General features: G+C 53.9%; 1 protein-coding gene across 3 annotated transcripts; it reads left to right on the top strand.

The window, feature by feature from the left end:
* Window positions 1-11,584: 11,584 nt before the first annotated feature.
* Window positions 11,585-18,175, top strand: LETMD1 (LETM1 domain containing 1). 3 transcript variants are annotated; one of them, XR_014617923.1, is made up of 9 exons: window positions 11,585-11,648; window positions 11,804-11,919; window positions 12,022-12,104; window positions 13,113-13,299; window positions 13,411-13,512; window positions 13,958-14,110; window positions 15,210-15,306; window positions 15,644-16,736; window positions 17,577-18,175. XR_014617923.1 is itself a non-coding variant. In XM_084277275.1 (8 exons), exons 2-8 carry the CDS (start codon window positions 11,857-11,859, stop codon window positions 15,712-15,714), a joined length of 756 nt encoding a protein of 251 aa, XP_084133401.1. In that variant the 5' UTR covers window positions 11,585-11,648; window positions 11,804-11,856; the 3' UTR covers window positions 15,715-17,557. The 3 variants fall into 3 exon arrangements, 1 of the variants encoding a protein (XP_084133401.1); XR_014617924.1 differs by lacking the exon at window positions 17,577-18,175 and adding an exon at window positions 16,825-17,557; XM_084277275.1 differs by lacking the exon at window positions 17,577-18,175 and having other exon boundaries at window positions 15,644-17,557.
* The last annotated feature ends 97 nt before the right edge of the window (window positions 18,176-18,272 follow it).

The raw sequence follows: 18,272 nt of genomic DNA on the forward strand, positions 1-18,272 counted from the left end.
GGCGACTGCACGGTCGAGCCGCAGGCGGTACCGGGCAGTCCCGCCGGCCCCGCCCCGGGCCCGCCCCGCTCCAGGCCCCGGCCCGGCCCGGCCCTGCCCCGAGCCCGCCCTGGGCCCGCCCCGCTCCAGGCCCCGGCCCGCCCCGGCCCATCGCCGGGGTCTCCCCCTCATTCCCCGGCTGCCAGCCGGCGGGGCTGAGGGAGCGGGTGGCTTCTGCCTGCGAAGAAACGGGGCTCCCAGTGTGTCTCTGCGGCTGATACGCAAGGGCGGGTTGGGGCTCGGGGCTGCGGCTCCTCTCCAGAAGCGACCCCACGCCGGGCAAGAGAAGGGCTGTGTGAGGCAGAGGAATGCCTGCGAGAGGCTTTGGGGGCCCTGCAGCCTCGGTGTGTTTGCAAACAAGATCAAACAAGGCTTTTCCCAAGCCCAAAAAGGCTTTTCCCAAGCCCAAAAAGCCCCAAGAAGCCCAACTAGGCCGCCCACATCCCTGCGATACTGGAAACCCTGCGTGGCGTGAGTGCCCGCTGGCTCCCCAGCGGCTCCTCCAGACGTAGATCTGAACGAGACGCTTTGGGAAGAGCCTTTGAGGGTTTTCTTTTCCTTCCCCTGTTACTCTTCACCGCCTGTGAAGCGCTACACTCAGCAAACAACTTGTGTGTGATGAGTGCTGAGCCTCCTCACCGCTCTGGTTACTCAGGCCTTTGTCATCCCTACAGCCTGATCTACTTCCAGCCGTCCCGAATTCCCAACCGCCTTGTTCTTCCACACGATGAGCCTCCATCCAATCTCCTGCCCATTAAGACAGGAAGTTAAATTAATCAGTTAAAATTAATGTGCCGGTGTTACTTTTAGGATCATCTCAACGTTGACACGTGAAATTAAGTCATTCTGGTAAAAAGCAGGGCCCAGCTCCATCAATTACAGGCTTCGCAGCTTAAAACAAATGGCACAGGGATCTGTGTGCTGGAGGCATGGCCAGCAGGAGCAGATGTGACGCTGTTATTAGAGGATGTCATATATTTGTATGTGCTGTTATTAAATGCGTGGCTTATACAGGAAATGGCATGTTTAATCTAGGTTATGTGAGTGGGACCTTTCAGGCTTGATTCAGTCGCCTAAGCAGAGGTATCTGCTGCCATTCCGGACACCCTCGACTGCCTGAGACATCACCCCAGGGCTGGTTGGTGCAGCACAGGTCCACCACAGGCTTGCACCTTTGTGAACTGGCTTCTCCCTCTTATTTTTTTTCCAGGTGATGGGAGCACTGTGGAGCATCTCGGATGACACCAATGTTTAGGCACTTTTAACAAGCCATTTCCACTTTACCCATGGGCAGCCCCATCTGTAGAAACGCTGCAGGAATTGGTTGTGCCTCAGGCTTACACAGAAAATGTCATTGCAGCAGACCTAAGGATTTCCAAAGAGGGAAGTCGTCATCCTTTATGAGTGTGTACTTAGAGAAGGGATCCTTCTAAGACTTGCATACATCTAATGTATGTAGGGTAGCGTGCAGCATTGCACATGTACAAGGATGGGCTGGGAGGCAGGTGACAGCAGCAGGTAGAAGATACCACATTACCTCAGGCGTGTATAAGGTTTTCAGGATTCACCTCAAAGTGTTAAAAACATCCCCCTGGGTCAGGCCAATGACACCTCTAGCCCAGCAGCCTGTCTCCAGTGGTGACACCCAAGGAGATGCTGTTTGAGCAAGCATGTGAGCCCGGGCACTTGCTGCTGTCCCGTTTCCAGCATCCTGAATATAGTGGAGTGCCCTTTTAGCAGCCATTTACAGACCTGTTGCTTGTGAGTTTATGTAATCCAGACGTGTCAAAAAGGACTTTCTTCCCTTTTAAACTAATCCTGTAGTTTCAAAGTGCTCTCCATGTTCTTCTGTAGCAAGATGCTGTGAATATGCAGTCTGCTTTCACTTGCTCTACCACTTTCATGACTCTAAACCTTAATAAGACCCCTCTCAGGTACCTTCTCTTTAAATTGAAGTGTCCCAGCCCTCTTGGTCACTCCTTATAAAGACAGCTCATTCCTCCCCTCCTCTGGACCCTCTGTAACTCCACCCCTGAGGATTTCTATAAAAGCAGACTGAGGATGTTGACCTCACACCTGCATCCTTCCTGAAAGCACCCAACGTTCAGCTGGCATTTTTTTGGCAGCTGCCGCCCCCTGAGCCAGTGGCTTCAGAGAACTTATCAGCAATAGTGCTGGAACCTCTTTTCTGAGTCACAGCTGACAGCTCTGAGCTCAGCATTGATTTAAAATGTGCTTTCTGGCTGGTAATAAAGGTGATTGTGAATTGTAGGTGTAGAGGGTGACAAGTCAATAAGATATGAGCAGCCTGTTCTGGGAAAACAATCTCAGGTGTAATTATTAACACGTTTATGGTGCTTGGGTTTTTTTTCAAGGGAAGCATCTTTCCTTGTGTTCCTCTTAGAGCAATAGAACACAACTCTTCTCCTAGATTTATACCAGAGAGGAGAATCCAAGGAGATATCTTCTGTCTTCTCAGTCCTCCCTTTTTTGATATTTCATCTCAGTGTCTCTCTTTTGGCGTAGTAATGCTTCCTGGGGGAGTCTGCATTCTCGGAGTGATTCTCTGATTGTCGGGGCTGCTGAGCTTCCCACAGAAGAGGCCCAGCACTGGCAGATAGGGTAAGGCAGCCACTGAAGAAATACCCAGGGGTACCACAATGCTCAGACACCCACATGGCTTTTTTTCTGCTGTTTGTTTTTTGAGATCTCCACCCAACCAGTGAACTTCGTGTAACCCCTCCCAGCAGCAGCACCAGTGGTTTGTTTAATCAGTGATTAAACTGGAATTTTACTTCCATTTCCAAGCATAGTCAGTCAGTCCTGACATTCCCTTTTTGTTTTTTACTAAAGCCACAGCAAGAGAGAACTACAAGCAGCATTAAAGTACAATGGAATGACTTTGCTAAGGGAGGCAATCACACATCTGTATTGGATGCAGTGAAGCTTGGAGCCCTAAGGAAAGCTGCTATGCCAGAAAGTGAGAAGACATGACTTAGTATCTTTGAAGTCTCAGTGACTTTACGCTGCCCCTGGCAGATGCCAGCACCCTTTCTAAGCTGTCATTCAGGCAGACAGTTTAGGACTCTGGGATTGCTCCTTCCCAATGGCACATGTTTCACCTCAACCAAGAAAAACAAACCTTAATCTGTGAGTGAAGCACAATACAGATGTGTGGTGGTATCCTACAAGAGCAGTGCAGGGGGGGTTTATTTCAACATTGTGTTCCTTTTTAAAAATACTTCTTGTTGCTCACCATCAGTGAGTGCAGGGTTGGGTACCACCTAACGATTCCCTGGTCTCTTTTCTGAGTGGGAATAGTGAATTTAGACCCCCATCATTGCTGAGCTGTGGTTGGGTTCGCTTTGCCTCTGCATCTCCGTGTTTGTTAGTGGTTTGAATGCCCACATACTCAGTCTTGTGAGATCCTTCTCTAGCTCTTTCCACTCGGTTTGCATATCCTGGATAATTCTGTATCCTCAGTAAACTTTGTCACTTCATTGCTTACCTCTTTTTTCCAGCTCGCTCATGACTCTACTGTACAAGTCAGGTCTCAGCACAGATGGTTTATTATAGCACTGCACGTTGGAGGCTTACAAAGCAAAAGCTGCTGTAACTTCATGAAGAAAGAATCCAAACCTCCCCCCAGTACAGCAGCACAATTTCCTAGTAGCACCAGTACCATCAGGCCAGCCTGATCTCCCCTCCTGGGGGGTTGCAAGCCCCTTTTTTCCAGCAGGTAACTTTAACCATGTGGTTGCTTGCTGTGAGTGAGCTCTTTCATTCTCAGACACTCACAGTTTCTTTCTTTTTTTCCCCCTTGAATTAGAGAATTCATTCTCATTCAGCCCTCTTGGGGACTGAGAAAGATATCGGATCTACCTGATGAACACAGTTATGGATTTCTTCCCTATTGTGAAGGCAACAAATAGAAGGGATGAATGGATTCCCTGCAGGATGTATGTTCTCTGTGAGACAAAGCCAGAACTGCTGAGTGATTCTTGTAGAGCCCTTTCCTGGCAGCTCATGGCTGTTCTTGGCATCAGCAGTTTGAGTCGAGCCTTTCGAGCATGTAAGCCTGGACTCCCACCTGAGAGGCTCCACTAAGCAGTCCTCTAGCAAGTATTTCATAACCACTAATCTAGTGATTTGTTTGTGGATCTTCCTAATTAGCACTCATTAGGTGACTCTTGCAGTAAGAGAGGTTCAGGAAGCACTGTTCCCACTTTACAGTGGCTGAAGTGAGGAAGAGGAATCCGAAATAGCTGTTGAGCAACCAGAGCTGGGATTAAAGCCTAGGGTCCTCGCCCAGCCTTTTAGGCATCATATGCTCCACCTCACCAAGACAGCCATGTAAAGATTTAAATATCCCTGGGAAGGAAGAATGAGAGATGGAGGAGGAGAGGAGAGCAAAAAGGCTGAGTGGCAGGTGGCTCTGCAGCACCCCTGTGGAGATCATTTCTCAAAAACTAACGAGCTTTTCCTTACTGAGCATGTCAACCTATGAATGCCAAGTTGGCATTCTCAGCAAAGTACAAGGCTGGGGAGAGGAACTGATTAATGCCCTGGGTTGTATCCATCTATTTCCTGGAGTTTATCATACCTTGTGAGGCCCTTTGGACTTAATTGCCTTTTGAAAGGCACAATCAATGACCTGACCGCGGTGGTTCTGTCACCAGCCCAGCTCCTGGCGAAGCAAAATTTCTTCTACACAAAGCTGATGAGTCTCAGGTGCCTTTTGCTAAGTAAGGGGATATCAAGTGGAGTTAAACATTAACACCTCTCACAGCTCCTATCTCTCCAAGGTTGGAGCGGGAAGCCACGCTGAGTCAGCCTGGCAGCTGTATTTCCTGCTCCAGCTCTCTCCTCTGATTCACTCGCTCCTCTCTGCCAGGAAGTCTTAGTCCTGGATGAAACAAGCAGAAGGCAGAGGGATACGTCAGCTTGTCTTGCGCCATGTCACCGGAGAGAGAGAGAGAGCTCCTCACAGCTTGATACCCTGCTGGCTTTCCTGCTGGCCTACAAGTAACCCTGGTGCACCAAGAAGGGAAACTGGGTGCCAAAAGACCTCACTCACCCACCCTGAGCTGCAGAAGAATTTCCTTCAGCCGCCAGCAATGCCACGCTGATGCCACACGGCGAGGCCACGCTCCTTCCAGGCAGCCCTGGGCAACAGGCTGTGAATTCACAGGGCAGCTCATTCTTCTCCTCCTGCTCACTGCACAGATTGCTTTAAATAAAAAGGTAAATCCTTTGAACTGTGGCAGTTTCAAGAGAGTGGCCCAGTAGCAGGGAAGGAGTAGAGGCAGTTGAGACGAGCGGGTTTGTTTAATATTACTGCCACAGTAACACACACTCCAGCACTGCCAAATCTTTGGGTGTAGCCAGAGTCTGACATGGGAAATGGATTGTTCAGGGCTGTTGCCTGGCTGCCTCTTGGAGCTGGAGCTCTGTGCTGTTTGCCTCGCGCTGAAGTGTGTTGGAACAGGACTCTGGTTGCTGCTCATCAGCTGCCCGGGGCACCTATCCCACGCTGGTGGGACTCAGTTTTGCCTGGAAAGCAAATAGTTTAGCTCAGCATCAATGGAAGTTTGTGAAAGTGCAACTGCACAGTCTCTGCTGAGCTCAGACCTAGAAACAGAGCCAAGAGTCTCGCTGGCTCTGGATAAAACTTCCCTGTGGTTACAGGCATCGTGGGATCATGTGATGGTGCAGCTGATCTTTTCCAACGTCCAGCGTTCTTCCTTCAGGCCTCTCCTGCTGCACAGTAGGACATTCAGAGTTCAAAATGTCATCTCCTCGCTAGGGTCATCATTTATTGATACCAGAATTATTGATCAAGGGTTACTGAGGTATTCCTCTGCTTGTGTTCCTGACTCTCCCAGACTTCTTCCCAGCGTGCAGCCCATCCACAAAGCCATCAGCATCCTCAGCTAAGGGATTTCTAAATAGGCACAGCTGCTCCCTCCAGCACAAAGGCACTCTCTTTCCTACTCAGGACAGCGTGCCACGTCTGCCTATGCTTCAAGTGCTTGGATTCTCAGCCCAGTGAGTTAAGGGGGAGATCAGGACTAAGCTGGACTCCGAGCCCCTTTGAGACATGTTGACAGGGAAATATATGCCTTGAAACAACTTGAAAAGAACTCTGGGGAGTGAGAAGAACAGGGAAGTGTCAGTTGTGAGCTGCCGCCCTCTCCCAAGATCTCTCCTCCCGCAAGGAACGCAGCCCTGTCTCTTCTCTGACCTCTGTCTTCCTGTGGGATAAGGCAGGGGAATGGCAGGCAAGGAGTCGGCTGCTCTGCCACAGGGTTAGATGAAAGGCAAACGGTTTGGTGGCCAAATGAATGTCGTGGCTTTAAAGAAGAATTAAAGCCAGATGTTTCCAACGGGCCTGCTGAGACCAGCCTTTTCAGACAGATTTACCAAGCCACCAAGGCAGCCCAGCCAGTGTCTGCAGAGCTCTGCACTGGGAACACCCTGTAATCCCACCACCGGCTCCGCTGCAGTTGCTGGAGGCACACAGCCTGTCTGGAAGGATGACACGCAGCAGTTGAGGCAGAGATGGTGCTGCCAGCAGTGTTTTTAAAAAAAAATCTGTACTCCTTCCTGATCCTGGTGATGAGCAAGGGGATAGGAGACCCTTGGAAGAAACACTGGGGCCAAAAGGTGGTCTGGCCTCAGCTCTAATGTCAGCTGAGGGCTTGCAGGCACAAGGCAACATATTGTGGTTTATGGAGTCCAAAACATCATCCCTCAGACCCACTGAGGCAGGCTAACAGACAGGTAAAGCTGTTGTTGTGCAGGAACTTCAGCAGAACCAGGGAGAACGCACCTCATCCTCCCATCACACACGTGCTGTTTGTATTCAGCTGTGACTGAAGCTAAGGGCCATTCCAGTGTGGGAAGAATGGAGGTAAAACACTAGGAAAAGGGAAACCGACTCCCTCACCTCAGTCAGGGAGCATTTCCCACTCTGTGAGGGAGTAACCAAAACCTCAGGACTGTTGGGTGTGTGACTCCAGCTCACACCCAGGAGTAATTAATCTTTTTTTTTTGCCAGCATAGCTGCTCCAGGCTTGTGACTACAACAGGTTTGGCTCTTTTGCATTCGTCAGTCTGCCTGGTGGTTATAACTTTCAACTTCTGGCCTCTTAAGGACAAATTCCTGGTGCTGTGCCCTCAGCGCTACCCTGAGGTGGAGTTTCCTCTTGCGAAATCAGCTGAAAAATGTCCTCTTGGCTCTGATGGTTGGGAGAGGCTTTGCTGGCTCCTTTAAATGTACATGTCACCGTCCTCATCCCATGTCATCCTCTTGCCCCATCCCCACTGCTCATTTCTCTAGAATAGCCCTGGAGACCCGGTGTGCCAGTGCGTTGCTGTCTCCTGTGGGGAGAGAAATGATAAAGTCAGGATGTGCACCCAAAGGAAGCAAAATTCAACAGAGCAGAGGGAAGTTAGGTAGCAGGAAGTCCCAGTTTTTATTGGCACCTGCTCATATCAGATAATTTGACCTATAACAACAACAAAAAATAATAAATCCTGTAGTCCAGTTGCACAAAGCCAGGCAAATGAGTGCCAGGAACAAGGGGCTTTGCCATGCCCTTCGCTTGTTCTCACGCTAGATCATCTCATTTGCAGTGTGGGCATCGATTCACTCAGCTCTGTAACATCCTGGACAGAAGGCACGATTGTTTCTGCTGTGATCCCAAACCCAACTGTTGAGAGAAGGCCTCTGGGAGAAGAGCAGCGAGCCAGGCAGCGGGCTCCCTGGCAGCGCTGGATGGAGTTCAAGGAAAACTGTTTGCCTCGCCGCCCTCCTGTGAGTTCACAGTAGATGGTGACTAACAGGGAAGAGACTTCACCATGGTATAGACACAAGAATGTTTGTGCCTGCCTTCCAGATAGGTACTAACCTGATGAGAGCACATTCTGTTTCTTGAATTGGGTCGCTCCGGCGTCGTTCCCTTTGAAGACAGAGAGTTATTGTTAGGCAGCATGCATTATTTACTGGCTCTAGAGACTGGGACTGCTTTTCCATCCCATCTGCACTTAAAGCCAATGAGGTTCTAAGTGTGTGAGGACTCTGCCAAACCAGGAGGTGCTGTGACTGACACCCATGGCACTCATTGCCTCGCCATCCAGGCCGTTGGGTTCAGCAGGGAGATCTTGCAGGAGCAGGGCAGAACCAGCTTCAGGAAAACGATCTAATTTTGAGCATTAACAATAATTTGCTTCCCGTTAGGGCCTGGTTTCAGAATCCTGAGCTCCTGTCCTCAGCAGGTTTGAAAAATGAGGCTCAGAAGTATTTTGTGCTGAGGTTTCCCGATTGCTTTGCTATCTCTGTTTAAAGCAACGAGCACGCTAAGAATTAATGAGCAGATTTGGAGATAAAGAGGTCTGTAAAACAGGGATAATACTTAACTGCTTCACAGGGGGTGTAAGGATTAATGAGTTAATGTTTGCAAAGTGCTTTGAAGATGAAAAGATGCTAAGGCTGATTAGATCCGGTGGGTGAAGTCGATGAGAATGAAGAAGAGGTTCTCAGTTCCGTACTGCAACTGCAAGGTCTCACTAAGCACAGGAACAACTAATGATCTTGAAGGTGGTTTGTGCTCATGCCGTGCCTGGCAGTTTGTGGCTGGGCAGCCCTGGCAGAAGATGAGTTTCCAGAATGGATTCTGCAGTCTGTAAACCTTTTAGGGATCCTGTTTCGGCAGGGGGGTTTGGACTCGATGATCTCTGGAGGTCCCTCCCCAACCCCTACGATCCTGTGAATCTGTGAATTCTGGAAGTAATCACTTCTCATTTACTGGACTCAAAGTTACTCACTCTCCTTCCCCTGCTTGCTGTTGCTTTCTTTCACCCCTGCTTGTGTCTCGGAGATGCTGCTCAGCGAAAGGCCCACAGAACCTGCCAGCTGCACCGTCAGTTTGCAGTACAGCTTGTGCCACCCCCTCTAATCTCTTCAGTGGCCCATGATTATTTCACCAGCTCTGATTAACAACCACCCCAATTTGCCAGACAGTAATTGCAGGTAACAGCTTTAAGCAGGGTCTGGGTTCCCTCGCAGGGCAAGAGGCAGAGTGACCTGTGGAACTGTCTTTCACCCAGAGCAGCCCCGCTACACAACATGTCACGTCTTCCATGGAAGACCTTTCAGTGAAACCCCCAAAACACCCCCAGTGTGTGGCTAAAAGAGGCTTTGTGGATCTTTCCTTGTGACTGGAAAGCAAAGAGATCTCAAGATGGTTTTTTCCTTGCAGGAATCCCCTCCGTGGCACCGATCCCCACTGCTACCTTGGCGAGCTGAGGTCAACCCAGGTGGGTCCCGGTGTCCAGAGCTTTCCATGGGTGAGGTTCAGCCCTTTCTCTCTGCCTGATGAGCAGATCTTGGCTGTGCCCTCCGTGCTGTGCAGATATTAAACGTGCATCAAGCCGAAACAAAGGTGCAAGGAAAGCCCTGAGACCCAAGGTTAGTGGGGCTGCTCCAGGACTCGCTGGGAAGGTTTCGGGCCGGGAGCATCTTTCAGTCCTCACACCTTTGGTTTGGGAGCTACTGCTGGACCTTTGGCATGTTTGAAGGGGGACGCTGGTAGAGCCGGAAAACGACCTAAGGAAGCGTTAGGACTTTTCCCTCCGCTAGGAAGTCCCTGAGCCCCGAGCTTAGTGGGCCCTCTAGTGGGATATATGGGGAGGTGTCAGGCCAGCTCTGTCTCTCAGTCCTGGCTCCTTTGGTTTGGGAGCCATTGCTGGACATTTGGCATGTTTTGAAGTGAGTGCTGCTGCGGCCAAGAAAAGCACCTAGGGAGCAACTTCAAGGGTTCCCTGTTTCCTGGCAAACAAAAGCCCTCAGAGCCAGGATGCCAGGGGCTGCTTGTGGGCCTCCTGGGGAGGTTTCAGGCCAGCTATGTCTTTCGGTCCTGGCTCCTTTGGTTTGGGAGCTATTGCTGGACGTTCGGCATGTTTTGAATTGAATGTGGCTGTGGCCTAGAAAAATACCTAGGGAGGTATTAGGAGGGTTCCCTGGAAAAGGAAAGCCCTGAGCCCCAGGCTCAGAGGGGCTGCTTGTGGGCTGCCTGGGGACCTTTCAGGCCAGCTATATCTTTCAGTCCTGGCCCCTTTGGTTTGGGAGCCAGTGCTGGACGTTCGGCATGTTTTCAAGGGAGCGCTTCTGCGGCCATGAAAAGCACCTATGGAGATAGCTCCAAGGTTCCAAGGTTCCCTGGCAAACGAAAGCCCTCAGAGCCAAGATGCCAGGGGCTGCTTGTGGGCTGCCTGGGGAGCTTTCAGGCCAGCTCTGTCTGTCGGTCCTGGCTCCTTTGGTTTGGGAGCTATTGCTGGACGTTCGGCATGTTTTGAATTGAATGTGGCTGTGGCCTAGAAAGATACCTACGGAGGTATTAGGAGGGTTCCCTGGCACAGGAAAGGCCTGAGCCCCAGGGTGAGAGGGGCTGATTCTGGGCTCCGTGGGGCGGTTTCAGGCCAGGAACACCGCTCAGTCCCGCGTGGGGCTGCAAACTGCGTTAGAGGCCTGTGGGGGACACACACACCCCCCAACGGCGGCCCGAGGCGCGGGGCCGGACCCCAACCGCTGCCTGGAGCCGCTTCCGCCGTTGGCGCCGGCACGCCAGCCAATCAGCGCTCAGCCCCGCTCGCTCGCGGCCTCTCCCCATCCCGCCCTTCGCCCTTTGACCCCGCCCATGACCCGCCAAGATGGCGCTGTCCAGGGCCGGCGGCTGCCGGGCGTTCTGGCGCCTCGGGCCCGGCCCCGCCACCGGCCTCAGCCGCGCCCGGGAGCTGCTGGAGCCGCGTCCCCCCCGGGGGGCGCTCAGGTGAGCGGGGAGCGCAGGCACCACGCCCCCCCGGGCCCTGATCCCCGGATCCCCAGGCCTCGGGGCTGTCTGCGTGTGGCGCGGGGGGGGGGAGCGGGGTCCCGGGTCCCTCTCTGGGGGCTTCGGGGTCGCCAGGGGTGTCCCCGCCACCTCTCTGGGGGCTTTGGTGGCCCCAAGGCGGTCCCCACCACCTCTCTGGGAGCTTCAGGATGCCCAGGGGAGCTCCCACCACCTCTCTGGGAGCTTCAGGGGCCCCAGGGGCGTCCCCACCACCTCTCTGGGAGCTTCGGGGGCCCCAGGGGGGTCCCTACCACCTCTCTGGGGGCTTCAGGATCCCCAGGGGCATCCCCACCACCTCTCTAGGAGCTTCAGGGGCCCCAGGGGCATCCCCACCACCTCTCTGGGAGCTTCGGGATCCCCAGGGGCATCCCCGCCACCTCTCTGGGAGCTTCGGGGGCCCCAGGGGTGTCCCCACCACCTCTCAGGGGGGGCTTCAGGGGTCCCACATCCCAGCGTCCCTCCTTTTTCCAGCCCAAGCCCTGCTTCCCGTGGAACCTTTTCCACAACCCCCCCCCCCCCAGAAATACCGTGTGTGTTTGTCTGTCAGGGTGGCGTTTGGGTGCAGGTCCCCCGGGTGCCGCCTCTCCACCAAAACCGGCTCCAGGTCGGTCCTGGCCGCGCTGACGTCGACAGCGAAACGCATCAACGGGCGATACGAGAGGTTTCTGGAAAGGACCTTCCCCCGTTTCTACGTGTTGTACTCCACCTTCACCAAAGGTGGGAGCTGGGGAGGAGGGAACAACTTCCCCTTCTCCAGGGACAAGCTGGGGCAGCTGGATGCGCTCCCTGTTCCCTTCCCGGCGTTAAGATCGGCATCGCCGGAAGGGGTTTGCCTGGGAATCAGGACCTGAGGGTGCTCTGTGTTTTGACAGGAATCCAAGCCCTTTTCCAGGAAGTCAAAGAAATCAGGAAAATCAGATCTAAAATGTCCCAGCAGAGTCTCAGCGCTCAACAGCTTCCCTACCGGGAGATGGAGCGGCTGCGGCAGGTAGGGCGCCGCGCCTTTCGGGGTCCCCAGAGCCTCCCTGGCTGAGGGAATGTCACGACTTCGGTGTCAGATCCTCATTCTCTCTCCTGATCCTGCTGGCAGTTTCGCAGGGACGTGATCAAGGCCATTCCCATCGGTGTTATCGCCATCCCGCCCTTCGCCAACTTCTTGGTCATCGTCCTGATGTGAGTATCGTGGGGACGCCGCAGCCCCTGTCTTTGGGCTCCTCAACTCCACTGTCACAGAATCACTGAATCACAAGGTTGGAAGAGACCTTTGAAGATCATCAAGTCCAACCATTCCCATCCTGAGCTAAACCAGATCCCTGAGCACCTCATCAACCCTTTTTTTGAACACATCCAGGGAAGGTGACTCAGCCCCTCCCTGGGCAGCCTGTTCCACAGCCCCACAACTCTTCCAGGGAAGAACTTTCCCCTCCCATCTGCTCTGCCCTTGCCCTGGGGCAGCTTGAGCCCATTTCCCCTTGTCCCATCTCCTGTCCCCTGGCTGAAGAGACCATCACCCACCTCTCTACAACCTCCCTTCAGGTAGTTGTAGGTGGTGATAAGGTCTCCCCTCAGCCCCCTCTTAAATCTTAAATTGAATCTTAAATTTAATGGAATCAGAGAGTTTTGTTTAGCATTACAAATCCACCCAGACTCTCCTTTCCTCCTTCTGCCTCTTGCTGTAACTAAAACTAACCCAGACCCCCAGAGCCCAGCGAGCATTTCGCAATACCGGCTCCTGCCTGCCAGCAGCACACCCGGCTCCCTCTCAACGCAGAGAAACAATCCCTGGCATGCAGGGAATAGCCTGGTGTGTGCTCAGCCAGAGAAACCTCCTTGCACAGCTCCCTGCCAGCTGTCTCCATAGGGTGTCCCTCTCACTGCCAGCTGTCAGAGCTAAATCCGGGTTAAATCCATGGGGGGGGTTTCCAAACTCACCTCGGACGCATCGCAGGAGCTCAGGTTGGACTTGGTGATCTTAAGGATCTTTTTCCATCTTGTTGATTCCAGGATTCCCGAGCTCACCCCTTCAGAGGAGCGAATGTCTGTAGCTCGTGGGGTGTGAGATAAGCCAGCCTGGAGCAGGACACTGCTTGTTCCTGTTTCCAACAGTGCAAAAATCCGACCTCCCCACCCTGTGTGTGGGGTTTTTCCCTCTCTCAATCCCCATGTCCTCCTCTCTCCAAGGTATTTCTTCCCACGCCAGCTCCTGATCCGTTACTTCTGGACTCCCAACCAGCAGGTTGAGTTCCTGGATGTTTACGACTCCATCCGGAGAGACTCGTATGGGGATGTAGTGAGGAGTGTGGCGCTGGCAGCCCGTTCCCTGCCCGAGCCACAGCTCCAAAAACGCCTGCAGGATCTCTGTGCTGAGGTATGACAACACCACCACTGGCATCACCCTTCCTACCACCGCCTTGGGCCTGCCTGGTGGTGATGACCATGGCAGGGGGGGTGTTGGCAGCGCACACCGTGGTTCTTTCAGGTGCAGCGGGGTGCCCAGCCGCGCGTGGCTGAGCTCTACGCCGTGAGAAGTCTATTTTCAGGATCTCCACTGGGTCTGAACAAGCTCCAGGTGTCTCACGTGGTGAGTGTGGTTCTTCTCCTCCTGCCAGCTCAGAGCTTGGCTGGAATAGTCTGTCATATACTGGGCTGCACCAGAGCATCGGGGCCAGAAGGTCGTGGGGGAGATTCTATCCCTCTACTCCGCTCTGGGAAGCCCCCCTGCAGCCAGCCTGGGGGTCCCCAGGACAGGAGGACATGGAGCAGTTGGAGTGGGTCTAGAGGCGGTTACAAAAGGGATCTGAGGGCTGGAGCAGCTCTGAGAGCTGGGCTGGCTCAGCCTGGAGAAGAGAAGGCTGCTTCTGGGAATGTCTCTGGACACCTCCCTGCCCCGTGAGCTGGAGAACTGTATGGAGTGGGGACCAGAACACGGGTGTCTGTGCTTCAAGCTGTGCCTGGATGGGTCAGACACCCATTTTTTGGAGGGGCTGAACATCCCCATGGGTGACTTGGCCCCTTTTCCTTCCCAGAGAGCCCTGAGCCGGGTCCTGTTTCTGACCCCTCACCTGCCAGCCTTTTTCCTGAGGCATCGCCTGCGGAGCCACGTCTTGGAGATCCGGCACTTGGACCGCGCGCTGCTGCGCCTGGGCTTGGGGCAGCTGTCTGAGGAGGAGCTGAAAGCGGTGAGAACGCCTCCTCCAGCCCCCACAACAGCTTCTTTCCCCTGGGCTTGTCTCACCCCAGCCCTCCCCGCTCACGTTGGGGTGCAGCATGTTCCTTCAGACCCCCCCGCGAGGCCGATGGTGGCCGCTCTCCTCTGGGAAAGCGGTTTTGGAGTCTGTGTCTTCACCAGAAGGACAGGAGCCATCCAGAGGGATCTTGACAGGCTGGAAAAATGGGCCTGGGTGAACCTAATGAGGTTCAACACTGGCAAGTGTCAGGTGTTGCACTTGGGCCAGAAGAATCCCAGACATAGATACAGGCTGGGAGAAGAGTTCTGGGGTTCTGGTGGATGAGAAACTCCCCATGAGCAGCAGTGTGCTCTTGCAGCTCACAAGGCCAATGGGATCCTGGGCTCCATTAGAAGAGGGGTGGCAGCAGGGACAGGGAGGGGATTGTCCCTCTCTACTCTGCCCTTGTGAGGCCCCAGCTGGAGTCCTGTGTCCAGATCTGGGAAACCCTGTACAATGTGGGGCTGGTGGAGAGGGGTCAGAGGAGGGACATGGGGGTGATCAGGAGCAGTTTCCCTACAGAGAGAGGCTGAGGCAGCTGGGCTGGTTCAGCCTGGAGAAGAGAAGGCTGCGGGGCGGCCTCATTGCAGCCTCCCAGTACCTGAAGGGAGCTTATAAGCAGGAGGGGATTCAACTTTTTAAAAGGATAGACAATGGCAGGACAAGGGGGAATGGATTAAAACTAAAGGAAGGTTGGTTTAGATTAGATATTAGGGGGAAGTTTTTTTACAGAAAGAGTGGTGAGGTGCTGGAACAGGCTGCCCAGAGGGGTGGTGGGTGCCCCATCCCTGGGGGTGTTCAAGGCCAGGTTGGATGGGGCCCTGGGCAACCTTGTGTAGCTCCAGGCCTGGAGGTTGGTGTCCCTGCCTGCGGCAGGGGCGTTGGAGCTCTGTGATTCTTGGGGGTCCCTTCCAACCCAGACCATTCTATGAGTGTCTCCTGGCCTGTGTCACATCAAGGAAGGATCACGGTGTGATCCACAGCCTTTTGTGTGACCAGAGGAATGCCCATCCCAGAACTCCTGTTAGTATGAACTCTCCCTGCTCCGTAGGCTTGTTACCTCCGCGGCCTGAACTCCACTCACCTGGACATGGCAGAGTGCAGAACGTGGCTGGAGCAGTGGCTGGGGCTCTCCTGCAAGCTGCAAGGTGATGCTGGCCGAGGGGCAGCTGGTGGGGGCGTGTGGGGGTGTGTGTGGAATTTGGGACCTTCTTGAGTTTCTCTGGGCACATGGAGTGCCAGCTCCAGGGAAATTTGGGGGTAACCTGGCTCTCTGTGGGGATATATGTGTGTGGAATCCCAGCAAGGGACCTGCAGAGACCTCGTGGTGGGGGATTCGAGCCCCACAGCGGCGCTGGGGGAAACAAAATGGGAGTGGGAAGGAAATGGGGGGACCCAGAGCAGAGCAAAAAGCCCGCAGAGGGGCTGGGGGTGCGGTCAGGCTGTGTGGGTGCCACTCTGAACCTGCTCTCCTATTTTTTCCAGCTTCTGAAGCTTCCCTCCTGGCTAACAGCATGGTCCTGCTGTCCCTCAACTACATCAGGACCAAGAAGTGACAGCCAGGCCGCCGGCATCGCGTCCTGACATGGGGATTCCCAGCCTGGTACCGCAACAAAACCGAAACCCAACAGAACCCGCTTTTCGGTGCTGGAAACACCAGAGCCTGGTGTTGGTGTTGGTGTCGGTGAGGAGCTGCCCCCCACGCTGCTGTGGGGGTGAAGCTGCAATTCCCTCCCTCCTGTGCTGGAGATGTGTGTCTAGGTCAGCTCTTCCCTTCCCTGCCGTGTCATCGAGCGGGCTGGCGATGCCACGGGGCTGAGCCCCATCCCTTCGCTGTCACAGCTCTTCAACCATGTCACTAATTATGGGATGGGAGAACAAGTGTCTCTGCTGCCTGTGGACGCTTCCCTTTAGTGTCTCATAGTACCAGGCTCTGCTCAGCTTGGGTTTTGCTGCTGTCTGCCTTGCCTGGAGGCTTTTACTTTGTTTCTTTACTCCACTGAGCAGTCTTAAATATAAAAATCTTCCCAATGGGTTAAGATGACCCCCAAATCCCTGCGTGACCTTACCCAGAGCCTCAGAGGGGGTGGTTCCTCTGGCTGCATCCCTGGAGCATCCCTGTCACCGCTGATGCCCAAGGAGCCGTCACCACTGGGATGTCATCAGGGCTGGAAATGCTGCTGCTGCTGAGTTAGGAAAACAGCTCTGAATCACACTGACTCCTTCAGCAGAGGCTGAAACCCACCGTAGTCACCCCTCATCCCACCACCGTGTGAGAAACCTCCAGCTGAGTGAATTTAGACTGACTTGAAGTGTTTTATTAAAGACAGAACTAAACGAAGCAGCTCCAGCGTCTCTCTGGAGGCTCCAACCCACCTCCTGCGCCGTGAAATCCCCAGCATCCCGCAGATGGGGCACGTTAACACCTGGAAAGGAGGGGTAGAAACCACCTACCCGTGCTCCAGGCCGGCTCCATCCTCTTCCTGGAGAAGAAAACCCTTCACCTCACCCCTTCCCTCGCTGTTTTTGCAGGAATCCAAGACTCCCCCACCACCATCACCAACAGGAATTCACCCAGGTGGGTTTAACCTTTAAGACACAACTCCCCTTGCCAAGTTTGACCGTTTTGTTTTATTTTTACACTTAAATATTCTCTTTAAATACAGCATTATCACCATGAAAAGAACAGAAAAGGCCGGGAGGGAATGTTTGTGTGTCTGTGTGTGTGTGGGGGGGTAAATATAATTAAAAAATAATATTGGGAGGACAAGCTTTGGATTCACACTGGGAAAAACTGGAAAAAATCAAAATAAAAACCACCTTGTTGTGAGAGGAGGAGGTCGGGGAGGCGCAGAGTCACTGTTTAAATAGGACGAGGAGCGGGATGAGGGGGAAGGATAAACGATGCCTGGATTTTTTTCACCACAGTTCCTCACAGCAGCCCGGTAGCACCAGAGAGGAGATGGGCTGTTGGGGGTGGGTGAAGGGTTGGGGAGGAGGGGGCGGGGGGGTGTCTTCCAGGCTTGGTGTGGAACCGGCTGTAGTGTGAACACGTTGAAACCAACCGAGGAAGAAGAAGAAAAGGCAGAAACGCGCTTTCATTGCACGACTCACAGCATCGTTCTCTTTGTAAAAATAGAAAGAAATCCCGTTAGGTCTTTGCTTAGTGGGAGAGCACCCGTCCTGGCTGGCAGCTTAGGAGTCATCCTGTGCGCTCATGGAGCCACCCTGCTCGTTAAGGAGTCACTTAACGAGCTGGAGAGGGTGTTGACCCAGCTTGTGTGGTTGAGGGCTGGGATACAGAGCTGGGGAGGGAGCGTGGAGTCCGTTGAAAATGGGGGAAAATAAAAAGGGGGAGGGGAAACAAAAAACCAAGGAGATTTGACCCCCATTCAGGTGTCGCCGTTTGTTTTTGCAGCTCGGAGTCGCTCCATGAAATTAAAAAAGCCAAACCCCACCCCTGCCATGGCCAAACCGGTGCCAGATCCCCGCCGGGAAGGGCCGCAGGGACACCGCCAGCGAAGCGCCCGGCCAGGGGTAAGGCTTCGTTCCTCCCAAATTTAGCCCTTGTGTGCCGGCCCAGGGCAGGGGGAGCTGCCCCAGGTAACATCCGCTGAGTCCCTGTGGTTTGGAAACTGTCCCCCTGGCCTGGAGAAGGGGACGGTGGTCCCAGGGGGCTCAGTGGTCCCAGGGACTCGGTGCCGGCAGGGAAAAGCCGCTTTGCCAGGCTTAAGGCTCAGTTGGAACCGCTGGCCGAGGCAGAGAGAGCAGCAAAGGGGCTTTTAAACCCCTCTAAACCCCTTTGGACAGAGGGAGGCGATGGCCAGAAGCACGAGAGGAGCCTAAAACCCCAACAACCCCCCCAAAAAACAATTAAAGCACTTTGTCATGCTGCCGGTTTTCCTCCCCAGTTATGAGCAGTGGTTCCTGCAAGGGTTTTTCCAAGGAGAAGCAAGGGCTGGATTGAAGGAAGCTCCTGGGCATCAAGGGGTTCTTTGCCCCCCTCCCCCCCACTCCCACTCCAATTCTTTCCTTAAAACACATGAATTTGCTCATCCGGAGTCCGGTGAAGGATGGGAGAGGGAGGGGAGACGCTTCCCCTGAGCCAGGTAAG

This window comes from Gallinula chloropus (assembly GCF_964237585.1).
Source record: "Gallinula chloropus genome assembly, chromosome: 31".
NCBI classification, from domain to species: domain Eukaryota; kingdom Metazoa; phylum Chordata; class Aves; order Gruiformes; family Rallidae; genus Gallinula; species Gallinula chloropus.